The following is a 14,138-nucleotide window of genomic DNA, read 5'->3' on the forward strand; positions in this document are numbered from 1 at the left end:
AGGAGAGGGGGACGCTTTGAAGTCCCTTGTTACATAAGTACGATCCCAGGGGAAAGGGGATGTTATTTAAGTGATGTATATCCTATTATAAGTCTGTCCTGTCCTGGGGTGTCTATACGCTCCATGGATGCTGTATTAGGAGTCCAAGTCATCCAGTATGTAGTCCATAGGGGTTGTATTGTAAATCCAAGCTTGCACCAGGGTCACTGCCTGAATGCAGGGTGCTTTCTGGGTGGGCTGTAATACATCTGCAGGATAACAGCATCCTGTTTATTTGCTCATGACTTTTCACTCAATCCCATTTGCAAACTTTCTTGAAGCAGGAACTCCAATTGGGTGGTCACATTTCAGGGGAAAGGTTATTAATTAGGGCTCCTCTGTAGGTCACTAGCCCCCTCCTCTTGTAGATTGCTGGTCAGTGACCATAAGCCTAAAAGCTCTTTAGCATATACAGCTGGCTTGCCTCCAGTAGCTTGGAACACAAGATCCCTTTGACATTCAGGAATTGCCAGAAGTGTTATGTCCTCCTAAAAGTAGACAGCCTAAGAGAATTGCAAAAACAAGCAGAGTAATCCATGGTAAGTGGTCTCCTCCCCGACACCCATAAGGGGAAAATGGTCTGTAATTTTATAATTTAAATTGATCTTGTAAATTGGACTTTACCATAACATGTGACTGCTTTCTGCTCTGCTCAACTCTCAGTAGTGTCTGAGAACTTAACGTTATCTAAATATAATAAACCAGAGTATCAGTTTTTGATCTTGAGATTCCAGATGCTACAGATGAAGTCAAAAACTTACTTTTTTTTTTTAAATAAATACTCTGACAATAATGTGTTCTTTCATTAGGCTTGGCATGCCCTTCCACCCCTGCAGGGCTACCATAGCCAACCATGAGCCTTGTGAAGGGGGCACACTCCTATCTGTCAATAAAACAGGTACATAAAGAATGATGGAGATCCTGAATAAGGCCAGCCAGCAACTTCAATACCAATGGCCAGGTGTCAGGCAAAAAGAGGCTGCACCGCATGAGGAGAGATTGGCAGTGCAATTTCTGGAACACGAACAGCGCTTGAGAGAGGAAACTAGAGTACAGCAGAAATAACTGGTTGAGAGACTGCTTGTGTTCATGACAGCGAACTCCATGACTCCAGCCCCTCCTGTTTTACCCCATTCCATGAGTCCCCACCATGGTACAGTGCCACCATATCAGAGAATTGCACAATTCTGTGATTGGGTGTCCATGCCACAAGGAATAAACATTACGTGGAGAGGACAAGTGTACCCTGTTCACTCCTCTACTCTGGTGCAGCACAGGCCAGTGCACGCAGCACACACTAGAAGGGCTAAAGAGCAGAGGGACACAGGACACTAAGAATTAGTGAAACAGAGCTTGGAGTGTTTTATATGTAGTCAGTTACTAGATGCATGTCTAGAAATAAAGTGATTTTATTTCCACACAAATGTGGAGTCATGGGAACGGTTTATTATCTTTACTAAAGCTGACCTACATAGCAATCCACAAACAGTGGGTTAAATCACATGCCTATTTTATACAATAAAGATAAATAATGCACAGCAATATATTCCACTGCATCCATAAGTTCAAATTCATTAGAACCACCTATGATTTGTACCCCATGGAAATATGCTTTTTATATATATAGACTGAATGACTGATTGACTTAACTGGAATATGTTTTATGCTACATATGCCCTGTAACATATCTATGTCAAGGTTATGATCTACTGAATCTATTAATCCTATTTGTATGCATGTATCCTTTTTGTATTTGAAGTTGTGAATACTGGCTTGATTTCTAAGCAGCCTTAGTAGAGCATTTGGTCAGCTTCTTGAGAAAGAAATGTGCAAATTAGGTGCCCACTCCAGAAACACTTAAAGGACAATGAATCTTGTAAGGCTCCAATCCACATGAGAAATCTACCTGAGGATGTTCAAGCAAGCATGTGAACCATGGCTGCCACCTTTAAGTTCTGAGTCATGCATGGACAGGTGACTTGCCCATGAGACTCCATCTCGGAGCTGGACTTTGCATAGGAGAGAGGAGGGAGTCTCCACCCACAAGAGAAAGTCTATTTAAGCCTGTGGGAGACCCCTCCATTTTGTCTTCAGCTGGCTAAGGAGACATCCTTGAGGGTGGAGAGGCTAACTGAAAGAAACTGGAACAAAGGGCAGCAACTACAGGAGGTGTGAGTGGTTGCTGGACCCAGACTAGAAGAAGTCTAGTCTGTAAAAGAAAGCTTACTAGAAGTCCTCTAAGGGTGAGATCTTTATCTGTATTCAGAGTTCTTACTGTATTAGACATAGACTTGCATGTTCTATTTTATTTTGCTTGGTAATTCACTTTGTTCTGTCTGTTACTACTTGGAACCACTTAAATCCTACTTTCTGTATTTAATAAAGTTACTTTTTACTTATTAATTAACCCCGAGTATGTACTAATACCGGGGGGTGGGCAGAACGGACACAAGCAGCTGTGCATCTCTCTCTATCAGTGTTATAGAGGGCGAACAATTTATGAGTTTACCCTGTATAAGCTTTATAAAGGGTAAAATGGATTTATTGGGGGTTTAGACCCCATTGGGAATTGGGCATCTGAGTGTTAAAGACAGGAACACTTCTTAAGTTGCTTGCAATTAAGGCTGTAGCTTTGGGGCACGTGGTTCAGATCCTGGGTCTGTGTCGGAGCAGACTGGCATGTCTGGCTTAGCAAGACAGGGTGCTGGAGTCCCACGCTGGCAGCGAAAGCAGAGGCAGAAGTAGTCTTGGCACATCAGTTGGCAGCCCCAAGGGGGTTTCTGTGATATAACCCATCACACCACCATCCCTGGTGAGATGTGTGAAGGGAACCCATCTCGTAACAGATAGTATTTCGCTCACTGTTTATATTATGATGCACTTACATTCACTCTCATCCTTGGGGTTGTGCAAGCCCACAATGTGGGCACAAAAAACATCCCTGATTTCCATTGCATGTAGGGATCCTGCTCCAGTTAGGACAGGTGCACTTTTTGGCTGTGTGTACCAGTCAAGCAATCCAGCAGGATCCGGAGTCCATTCCTGTTGGAATGGCTCAACTCAGTCCTCACAGACATTATGCAGAATGCAGCAGGTCACAATAATGCAGACGGCCTTGGTAACTTTGGCATTCAAATGGTTCTGCAAAGAGCGCCAACAGGATTACAATCCACCAAATACATTCAACTACACATTCTACAGCTACTGAGAATGTAATTAGCCATCTTTTACCAGACGCTCTGACCTCAGGGTACGGTTTTAAATGTCATGGCAAAAAGGGGGTACAACACAGGGTCCCCCAGTGGGGACAGTTACCCATTTATAACAACATCACTTGGTGGGAAGAGTGTCCCAGATTGTCCATGAAGGAAAAGTCCCAATCTATGGAAAATCCTGGAATTACACACTTTGCCAGTACAGCCCATATTAGAGTCCATCAGTTGGCCATTGTGTTCAACCAGGTACTGCACAATGATGGAGCAGAATTCTTTGTGGTTTGTGCATTCAAATGCTCCTCGAGGAGGGCAAACTAAAGGCACAAGTCCCACCTATGACCACATCACACTTTGGAAAGCCCATTTTCTCAACACCAGCAATTATTTCAGGGACTTTGTTTATGCCCACTAACCTTTGAGTAAATCACAGTTCTGACTGCCTCACAAACTGCTGCCAACACAGCTGATTTGCCAACACAAAACTGGACAGCTATAGACCTATAGCAGTCAGGGATAGCCAGCTACCAGATGACTATAGGAACCTGCTTCTGGACCAGCATGGCCTCCCTCATGTGTGCATCCTGACACTGCAGGGTCAGGTAAAGCGGTTGACAAAGCTGCACAAACATCAACTGCTTCATGTGAAAGTTCTGGAGCCACTGCTGGGCATCCCAGGTCTGCATGGTGATGTGATTCCCCCCAGTCTATGCTCATGGCCCTGCTCCAGAAACACCAATCTACATATGGGAAATCTGTGGCTACAGCAAGAGTCACGAGCAACAGCCACTAGTTGGAGTCTGCTACATCTGTTTTCCCTTCCAAGAAGTCCCTCTGATAGGACAAAAATGGCTGCCAAGATGTCCACCAGTGTCTCATAGATGCTCTGCTCATGACGTGAAAGTGCAAGCTTGACAAGTTCTTCCAAAGGCGCTTCATCCTTCTCGGTGGCTCCAGTTGCTGGGAGTGTGTAGACGCAAAGATGGCTCCACTGCGTGTGTTGGCAGGCTGAGACAACTTCTGGTCAAGTGCCATGGAATGAACAGTCAAGTTTTCATACTCCATGAACTAAGGCCTAGAGTGGCTACAGCCAGTGTTTTCCCCAGGAATAGTGTTTTCCCCAGAAATGGAGGTGTTGGAGTGTTTGAATTTACAGGGTGGGTGAGGGTTGACGATGGGCGAGACCATGAGGGCAAAGGTGGGCTGTATGGCATCATAGTAAAAATTGCAAAATATTTCACGACCATTCTATTAGATTTAACTCAAGTTTAAAAAAAAAAAAATCACACAAATTAAAGTTGGCTACTCAAGCCTTGTATGAAGCACATCATCTACATCCTTCTTGATTTCTTGTTGTAAGTTTGCACAACTCTGTTAATGAATGCAGTGCATTTGAGAAGTTCATCTTTGGCGGACTCTCACAGGTCCAGTCCTTCCATTGATATGCTCATTAGTTCATTCACATGATCAGGTAGAAGGTGACTTCTTTCGGAACACAAAATTTCTATTCAATGAAGAAAAAGAACATTCAGCTGTAGCTGTTGTAACTGGGAGTAGCAAGAGACAAATTCCTACTTCTTTCATCCCAGGAAACATAGCACAAAGATTGGGTTGAGCCACGAGTGATGATAAAGAAGCTGAAGTCAAATCTTCATTCATTCATCCTATGATATTCCACTCTAGGTTCAAATTCTCTAATGTGATCAGGTCAGAAGGCAGCCCCATTGCTGGTAGTGCCCCACTCCACTCAACTATCAGTGTTTTATAAGACAGTCATCTGTAAAAAGCTACTTAGAGGTTGAAGAGAAACCAGAAGTAGCTCTTGTAGATTTGTAAGAATCAAGTCTGTATACTTTTTCAGCTGGCTTAAACACATCTTGTCCTCTTCACTTAAGGATTCAATACAAGTGCCTTCATTAGTCAACTTCTGGACTGAAGTCTTTGCTTCTTCCGGTATGTTTTCAATGTATCATTCTGACTGATCCAAATGTAGCTTCTATTGCTGGACAAAGGTCTACTATTTTTGTAGCACATTTCCAGTCAATTTTAAGTGATTTCAACAGTAGACTTACAAAAGAGAGAATGGTGATAGTCTTCTCTGAACAAAGTAGCAAAAGTAGTCCACCAGCCTCGCCACTTAGATCGGTCCTACCTTGCTAGATACTTTCCAAAGAGAGTAATAACTGTTGCAGTAATTAAGACAACAGCCAGAGGTCATTCATGAGAAAGCCAGCGGGCATTACCAGATTGGACTAATTTGAACTCCAGTCCCAGTGTATCTATTTTTTCCAAGATGGTCAGTCTTTCTGGACTTTTTTTTTTAAATCACAAGTATAATGAAGACATTACATTTATGGCTTTTTAAATGTCTTGAAGATTCTACAGCTGGTACTATTGCTAGTTGGAGTGGATGGCCTCTGTAGTGTGTATAGGAGAGATTAGGGTTATACTTTTCTCTGAGCAAAGTTTGTACTCCACTATGTCTCCAGAGAAGTTTGCAGCTCCATCAAATGCATAACCAACCATTTGTTTGAGGTTCAGTTTACAAGAATTTAATTCTAAGATGCGGATTGTCACAGATGCAGCCAATGTGTATCTTCTATAACCTGAACATCTAGAAATGCATCTATTGACCTACCACTGACATCAGCGTACACAATGACTTAATACTCGATGCCCATTTGCATCAGTGCATTCATCAGCCATGTACACATTTTTTTTGAATGTTGTGAGAGTTCTTCACTCTTTCAACTCCTGAGTCTTTCACTGTTGCACCGCATGCGTTTAACCCATGGGTGGGCAAACTACGGCCCGAGGGATTGCCAGGGGCCCCGCACCACTCCCAGAAGCGGCCGGCACCAGGTCCCTGCAGCCCCGGGGGAGAGGGGACAGAGGGCTCCGCATGCTGCCCTCGCCAGTGGGTACCTCCCCCAAAGCTCCCATTGGCTGCAGTTCCCCGTTCCATGGGAGCTGCGAGGTAAGTGGCCCCAGGTTGGAGCTCGCACCCTGAACCCCAACCCCCTGCCACACCCCAACCTCTATTACCAGCAGAAGAGGTAATAGCTCACCTTACCTGATCACTCTTGTTACAGTGTGTATAGTAACACCCATTGTTTCATGTTCTCTGTGTATATAAAATCTCCCTACTGTATTTTCCACTGCATGCATCCAATAAAGTGAGCTGTAGCTCACAAAGGCTTTTGCTCAAATAAATTTGTTAGTCTCTAAGGTGCCACAAGTACTCCTTTTCTTTTTAGGTAGAGTAGGTGTGTTCATGTAAATACAGTCTGGTCCTGAATCCTTCTCCTCCTACCCCAGGCTCATCACTAGCTGTCAGGGAGAGCTCATTGAGACCTTGCTCGCAAGTCATAATTTGAAATTATTAGGTTAGCCGTCACCACCAAAACAAATGTGCTGACATGATCATAAAAAAAATACAGCTATTTGAGGAAGCTAGTCTTTTTTCATACTTTTCAAACCTATTATGCTTTTTTCAGATACAAGTATTTTATCATATGCTGCATATGCATTTAAAGGGTGTATTAATATTTCAATTTAAATTCAAATTTCCAACCGATTAAATTGGCAACACTGCATGTAACAAGTTGACCACTGGGGGTAGGGGTGATGGGGAAATACATGGGGGTGTAGGGAAGTCCCTTCAGCTGGATATTTCACTAAGAGGCCTGGGATACGCCCCCAGAATCACAAGGTTTGACTTGGGTCTGTGTAGTGCAGTACAGATGCGTCAGCATGATTGTGAGACCCAGCTCCAGAAATTGTAAGCCCATGTTCACTATGCAGTGTGCATGCAAAAGGACAGGCTCAGAAATACCTAGTCTGGAGACTTGGGTCCCACAGTCCCAAGCTGACAATGCAGTTCAGACATACCCCTATCACCTGAAAGAGAAAAGGAGCATTTTATCTTCTACCACCTATTGCTGGGAAGGGGAGGGAAATGTCTCTAGCCCTCCTCCAGCTTCCCCCATCCTTTGGGGGCAGGTGGCCAGCACAGGGTCCTTCTCCCTGTGAAGAACTCCAGTGCCTTCCTCTGTTGCTCCTCATAGTCTTGCCAAGAAGCATCCGCACGAAGCAGACTTGATTTTACAGCTGCCCAATGAGGACTAGATGGCTTTATTTTTTAAAAGTAACATTTTGCACAAGTTAGTGCCTTAACCCCTACAATTGCCAGGCAAAGCTTCTGATTTCCAAGTGGATTTAAAACAATTTAAAATCCCATTTTCTGAGCTAGATTTTGTATGCACTTATTACCATACTTACTTGAGGTTTTTCCAACAACTATAATAGCAAATTACATTGATGGCATCTTCCAGCCAAGGATCTCAGAGTACTAAAGAAGCCTCATAACCCCATGAATTAGGTAAGTATTATTCCCACTTTACAGAGAAGGAAAACTAAGGCAAAGAGGTTAAGTCACCAGCTCAAGGTCAGAAACAGAGCTGAGGTCTTTTGACTCCTAGCCCTGAATTTTAATAGCAAGACCATCTGTTTTTCATAGAATTAACACCACAATGCAAATTTCACACTAGAAATAAGATGCAAGAAAACAACACTCACCCAAACAGAATTGTAACACATCCTGAGACAAACATCCCAGCCACAAACATGAATTTGGCTCCAATTTGTACAAGCTGCAATTGGTAAAGAATAAATATTACATTTTAAATTATTTCAAGTCCACTTTTATGAAGGAAACTTATTTGGGGAGTTTTGTTATGAAATCAAAACACTGTGTGCACGCTCTAGAAAAATCACTGACAGGACAAAGGGAATGCACTTCACTTCTCCCCATTCTCAGAAATGCCAGAGGCAAGACAGCATGGCCTGCTTTCACTACAGACTGTGCCAGCTAGGAAATGGATGGCTGGGGGCACAGCCTATGGCCAGGTCACCTTCAACAATATAACCCTGTGGGGCTTCTAATTGCATTCTAACCCTGCCTTAGCATGAGCAGACATTTCAGTTTCTTTGGATTGTTCAGGGTTAGAGAAAGAGCAGCCTGTTTTACTGAAACCAGTGGTTTGTCCAGCTTTCAGTGAAACCCTGAGATGTCCAATCATTGCAACGGGCTACCCACTTGTCTATTGCATTGGTAATGAATTGTGTGTTTCACACAGCAGCACCTCCAGTGGAGGCCTCAACTGCTCCACAGCTCCCACCGACTTCACAGCAGAAAGGTAAGCAGTCATATGTACTCCCGACTAGTGACAAGATACACAAAAACTACAGCTCCAGCCACAGCTAGCTCTGAGGCAGCCTCCTGGCTCAGCCAGAGGAATATCTTCAGCTGTGTGTGTGGGTGGGGGAGGTAGCAGGAGAGAGAGAATACTGAGAAAATAATATGAAACACAGGAAGAAAAGGGTGGTGGATGTAGACTGATGGAGGGGAGAAAGGAATAAGGTAAACTTAGAACTTGCACTTGTTAACTCCTTCTACTCAAACCATGGCAATAGGGTAAATATGCTAGACAGGACAGCAGTGATGAGAAGACAGCAGGGTATCCCACTTTTCCCTCCCATACATCAGTGGTCTGTTGTAAGTGTCCTTTTTTTGAGAGAGAGGGTTGGAAGGTATAGTTAGAGGGAGACACCAGAGGTCTAATTCCACTTTCCTTGAAAAGACTAGAGGACTTTCCTTGTTTCTTTAGATAAGGAAGGGGAGAGAGAGCAGAAAAGTTAATCTCAAAATCCTAAAAAAGTCAAGCTGTGGCCTTAAAGCAACCTGTACATAGGTTTAAGAATTATATTTGATAGCCACATTTAGCGTAGGAACCTAGAAGACATTCTCTAGCCTTAAAACATTTTCCTTGAATGATTTAGCTCCATCCCCAATGACAGGCCAGACTGCAGTCAATGAAGAGAGTGCCTAAGGAGGTTGTCAATTTTGGAAGAACTAGTGGGCATTTTTCAAATCTTTAGGTACCAAAAGACCAGCAAAAGTGCAATTTAAAAAAAAAAGTACTCCAAAAAGAGTGGAAAGGAGAGCTTTGATCACAGTGTGTTCTGGTTGCGTTTTTGACCCCTTCTTGCTGGAGCTCTGTCTGCAACCACCCACTATTTTAACAACAGCACAAAGACTTTTATTGCTTCAAAACTAACTGTCTGAATGTTCAGACAGAGAAAAACGTGCCATCTGTTAGAAAAGTGGTTTCTCTACTGTGGAGCACTTGCTGATGGTCAGCAGAGCAACTTGATCTCATGCTGCTGGATGTCTTCCTTATTTCTAGTTTAATTTACAGGTGTCCAGGCTCTTCGTTGCCAGGAGGATGCTGGATGTCTGTAAAAGCAACTGGAAAATAGGAAGACTACCTAAACACATTTACTAGAGGATGGAGTGAGTCTCAAAGTGCCTAAGTTAGCTTTCCCTATCCACTAAATACCCATCTCTTTTTCTCTAAAAAAGCAAGCCTGTGTGTGCTAGCATTCATAAACTGATTTGTCTGGACCAGGCTCTGAGTAAGGTTGTTAGGTCCTATTCCATAATTAAGTCAGTACTGAAAACTTTAAAGATACTTACATAATTGCCTACTATTAAAGAAGTCAAGAAATTGAATAAAGCAAAGCATCCAAAAATCAGTCCAACAACTGCATCACTGGCACCCTTTTTCTCTGCCTGTAAAAGGAAACATCACGACAGCCAGATTCAGAACATGGACAAAACAAAAAAACAAAACAAAGCACCATACACAATGTTAGCATCTGGTGACAATACTTTCTAATCAAGTCTTCCGTCTTTATCCTTCTTTCATTGTACCTGCCAGTATGGTCATAAAACATTTTCTCTTTTAAAGAATGGGAGATTCAGCAGTAACTCGACAACAATTTAAAATTGCACCACAATTCAGTATTTCTGTAGTTAGGAGCAGAAGCAGCATCTACTCCACGTGGAAGCAGGTGTGAAGGATGGAAATTCTAAGTTGCTTTGTTGCACTACAGGCCAGCTAATTGGACCTTACTCAGGGACAGAACGCATTCCCTAAGTCTGTACACAGGTGGAACCTGGTGTGCACAGACCTCATCCCCCCTGCAAGAAAGGAGCTAATGAAGGAATGTGTTGTCTCCACAGCATAGTTCCCCTACCCCCACATCCCAGGATGCCACAGAGGACACCCTGCAAATTTGGGATCCATGCAGGGGAGGGAGTGTGGACTGGGCAGGGGGGAAAGATGACATCATCTCCCCACTGGCCCTACAGAAGTTATCTGGGAAGAGGTAATAGGTTTGGTAGCTGTATTTTTCTTTTCCACTGGAGCTGCATTGCCAGTGGAGCTCAGAAAGTAGGGGGAAAAGAACCAGGGTGACTCCAGCACTGGAACAGAGGTACAAGGCCTCTGCACAGAGAGCACTGGCCTCTCACAGATCCTGGTGGCTATGCACCATTTGCGGGCAAGCTTTGAAGATCACTCCATGCGGCAGGTGGGTGGAACACTGGAATGTTCAAGGAGAAAACCCTTGATCTGGCCAACAGACCAGGGCCTGCCTCTCTCTCTCAGCAATGGATTTGTTCTAAAAAGATTACTCTGAAGTGTCATGGGGCTCTACATGCATTTTTTTTCTCAACTCTTTCAATTTAATGTGACAGTAAAGGTGGGTTTCCTATCTGCCAGCCTGCCAAACGTTTGCGTGGGAAAGGCTGAGGAGGAAGACTTAAGTGGATGAGTTGGAGGTGGCAGGGGAGAAAAGAGTGATCTAATAGGGCACTGGAATAGAAGTCAAGAGACCTGGGTTTTATTCCTGGTTCTCCAACTGACCTGCTACGTGAGGTACGGCAAATCACTTCACCTCTCTCTACCGTTTGTCTGTCTCATCTAAAATAGGCTGCAAGTGCTTTGGGACAGGAACAGTCTCTTACAGCGCCTGGCACAATAGGAGCTTGAGCTCACATGTAGCCTCTAGGGATGATGCTGCAATATAAATTATCGGATTATATTTTAAAGTTATTTCCCATTTTTTTTTTAAATCTGAATAGTTTGCAGAGCTGTATATTGTTTACCTCTCTTGGAAAAAAGGGCCCCAGGATTGAATAGCAAATCATCGAACTGAAGTTCAAACAAGCTGTTGCTGCCATTGTGAAGAGCTGATCTCTGGTAAACCTGCTTGACTCTTCACTGGGAACTTCTGGTCTGCCATTTTCTAAAACTACAAATATTTGTATTAGGCTCTGATAAACTGGGACACAATTTCAAGCTGTCTGTTTACAAGAGATGTGCCCTCCAGGAATTTGGAATTAGTAACCTAAACCCATGGGTCAGGAAAAGGTAATTGCCAGTAAGAGCCCTAATCCCATCATTTTCTCAATATATTACTGTACCATAAATGAAGATTCCCCCAACCCTGCAACCTAATTTGTACAGATAGCCTGCCCCTGGCACCCAGAGTCCCTTTGACTTCTCAGGCTTTGGCTACACTTGCACGTTATACCGCAATAAAGCCTCCCAGAGTGCTCTACCTTACTCCCCGTCCACACTGGCAAGGCACATAGAGTGCTCTGACTCCCTGGCTGGAGTGCTCCTGGTACTCCACCTCCCGGAGAGGATTAACAACTGTTGCGCATTGGCTGAGACACTCCAGCCCCAGTGTAAACAGGGAGAAACGTTATTAGGCACTGATTGACCTCCGGAAACGCCATGATTCTTTTAACTTGTTTTGTGGTCAACTCCGGAGGCGGATGTGCGCTCAAAGCCCTGGGGGCTGCTTATCAAAACAACACACACAGCTACTTTTTGCTTTGACGGAGTGAGAGGCAGGCAGGGGCGCCCCGTTTGGAGCACCCACAGCTCATGTTTGCTTTAAGAGAGAGGCGGCGGGGGGGGGGGGTCCCTTTCGGTGAGCAGCTGCTTATCTCCTCTGTGAGCAAAAAAGAAACAGCTGCCCTATGCTTTCAGTGAGTGAGAGAGAGGCGGGGGAAGTCTGTACTTACAAGACAGCTCAGCTGACACACTCAGCACCCCAAAAAACCCACTCTCTCTCTCTCCCCCCTGCTCCCTGTCACACTCCACACCCCGCCCCCCATTTGAAAAGCACACTGCAGCCACTTGAATGCTGGGATAGCTGCTCCCAATGCACCCCTCCCAATGCAGCAGCAAATGTGGCCAGGACAGTGCACTGTCAGCTGTCAGTGTGGACAGACTGCAGCGCTTTCCCTACTCAGGAAAAGGGAAGGGGGGTTTAACTCACAGCGCTGTACATCTGTAAGTGTAGCCAAGGCCTAAGAGTCCCAGTGTCTTTTTACAGCTGAGCAGCTTGCAGCATCAATGACAAAAGGATCCAACACCGTTGCCCTGACTCATACATAGCTCCACGGGATTATTTGCGGGACTAAGAACTGCCCACCAGAGTACTGAGTGCCTGATCAGATCCCAGGGCACCTTTAAGTGAATTGACAACTTCTAGCATATAAAGTTGTAGTCTTTTGTCTACACAGTATTAATGATCATTACGTATGCCATAAAAAGTCTGCACCTGACCCCTCACATACACTTTGTTTTACAGCCCAGAGACCCAGAAATAATCAGCTTACAAATAAACATGTAAGAAACTTTCAAAATACAGGTGTAGGCCATCTACCAGCTCTTTGTATCCTTCAAAGAAAGTTTTGTAATCGATAGTATTTAATTGTACTATTTTCTTTTGCCATGGTCACAGAACACAAGAATTAAGACCTGAACCTTTCTGTTTGCTACATACTTGGTAAAGTAATTGTTCTTTTTTTAAAAAGTGGGCAGAGAGAGGGGTCTCCTGCTGTATTCCAGGGTGAGGTTGAGGCCAGAAGAGGTTACCAGGGAGGGAGGGATGTCTTTATCCAAGGTGAATTAGGATGGTTACTTAACAGGTTTGGCTTCAGGCCCCTCTAGTAAGGCTTTTCATTAGTTGGCTAGGGTCGCAATTAGCTTCAGAGAGTTTTTAAATACCCAGCAAAAAACCTTTCGACGTCATCGTTTTATAAACCTTTACTAAAGGAACCAAGTTTCTGTTGCGCTTCAGTTAGCTGTCCCATAAAAAGAAATAGCCAATTGAACACATTACCCTAGAACAGAATGCTATGGGTTAATTTCAACAGTGAGAGGTTTACACGTGAACGGCGAGACGTGCCAGAGATCTTTGTACAGTAGTCCTAAATTCTTCGGATGTGCACTTTAGTGGCAGAACAACAACAGGAAAAGAAAATAACCGGGGTGGGAAGAGAAGATCTTCTCCCTCCCAAGTTGCAAAGTGATCCCGAAAACTCCTTCAGCAGCAAACACAACCCCATAACTAAACGAAACAAAAAGGAGCCAGCCCGGAGTCTCGAAAGGATTCGGAGACTGCTTGGGTGAGCGAAGCGATTGCCCAATTGCCTTGCGGGGGGAAGGAGGGGGCGGAGAAAACAGCACCGCGGACACACTAAAGAAGGTTAAAGAGAGCAGGATCCGAAAGAACCAAAAACTCCCTTACTCCCACCTGGGGTTTGCAAAGTCTCCTGGGTCTCTGCTTCCTGGCTGCCCATTGCGAAGAGTCCTGAATACCGCAGCCTGATGTAGCTTCACCAGACAAAAATGTCTATCCTGGTATTTCGCACGGGAATAGGGAAAGACTTGCGAGAGGAGCAGCAGCCTCGCTTGTTAGTCGTGAGCATGCCCAGCTCACGCTAAACCCGCTCCTTAGCCGCACGGGGGAGCAGCTGACACGGCCGTTCCCTCCCAGTTTTCCACGGGCAGACACAGGCTACGTCACCCTAATTGTTTAATCCGCCAATCAGCGGCTGTAGGACATATTTGTTGTTCTTCTACCCTGAGAATTTGTGAAGGGTGACAAAGAACAGCTGCGAATTTACCGTCACAGCAAAAGAGGGACATTACACCTGAGCACTGGAATCACACCGGTGGA

At 44.4% G+C, this 14,138-nt stretch overlaps 1 protein-coding gene across 2 annotated transcripts in view; it reads right to left on the reverse strand.

Annotated features, from left to right (window-relative positions):
* Positions 1-13,910, reverse strand: part of LOC311518769 (MFS-type transporter SLC18B1-like) — a 29,902-nt gene extending 15,992 nt beyond the window's left edge. For both annotated transcript variants that reach the window (XM_084624806.1, XM_084624805.1), the window contains exons 1-4: positions 13,713-13,910; positions 11,266-11,411; positions 9,790-9,885; positions 7,830-7,903 (exon numbers count right to left, since the gene is read on the reverse strand). In XM_084624806.1, the coding sequence (XP_084480932.1) occupies positions 7,830-7,903; positions 9,790-9,885; positions 11,266-11,411; positions 13,713-13,758 (362 nt within the window). In that variant the 5' untranslated portion in view covers positions 13,759-13,910. The remainder of the gene's footprint in view (positions 1-7,829; positions 7,904-9,789; positions 9,886-11,265; positions 11,412-13,712) is intronic.
* Positions 13,911-14,138: the final 228 nt, after the last annotated feature.

Source organism: Lepidochelys olivacea, assembly GCF_965140295.1.
Source record: "Lepidochelys olivacea isolate rLepOli2 genome assembly, chromosome: 3".
NCBI lineage: Eukaryota > Metazoa > Chordata > Testudines > Cheloniidae > Lepidochelys > Lepidochelys olivacea.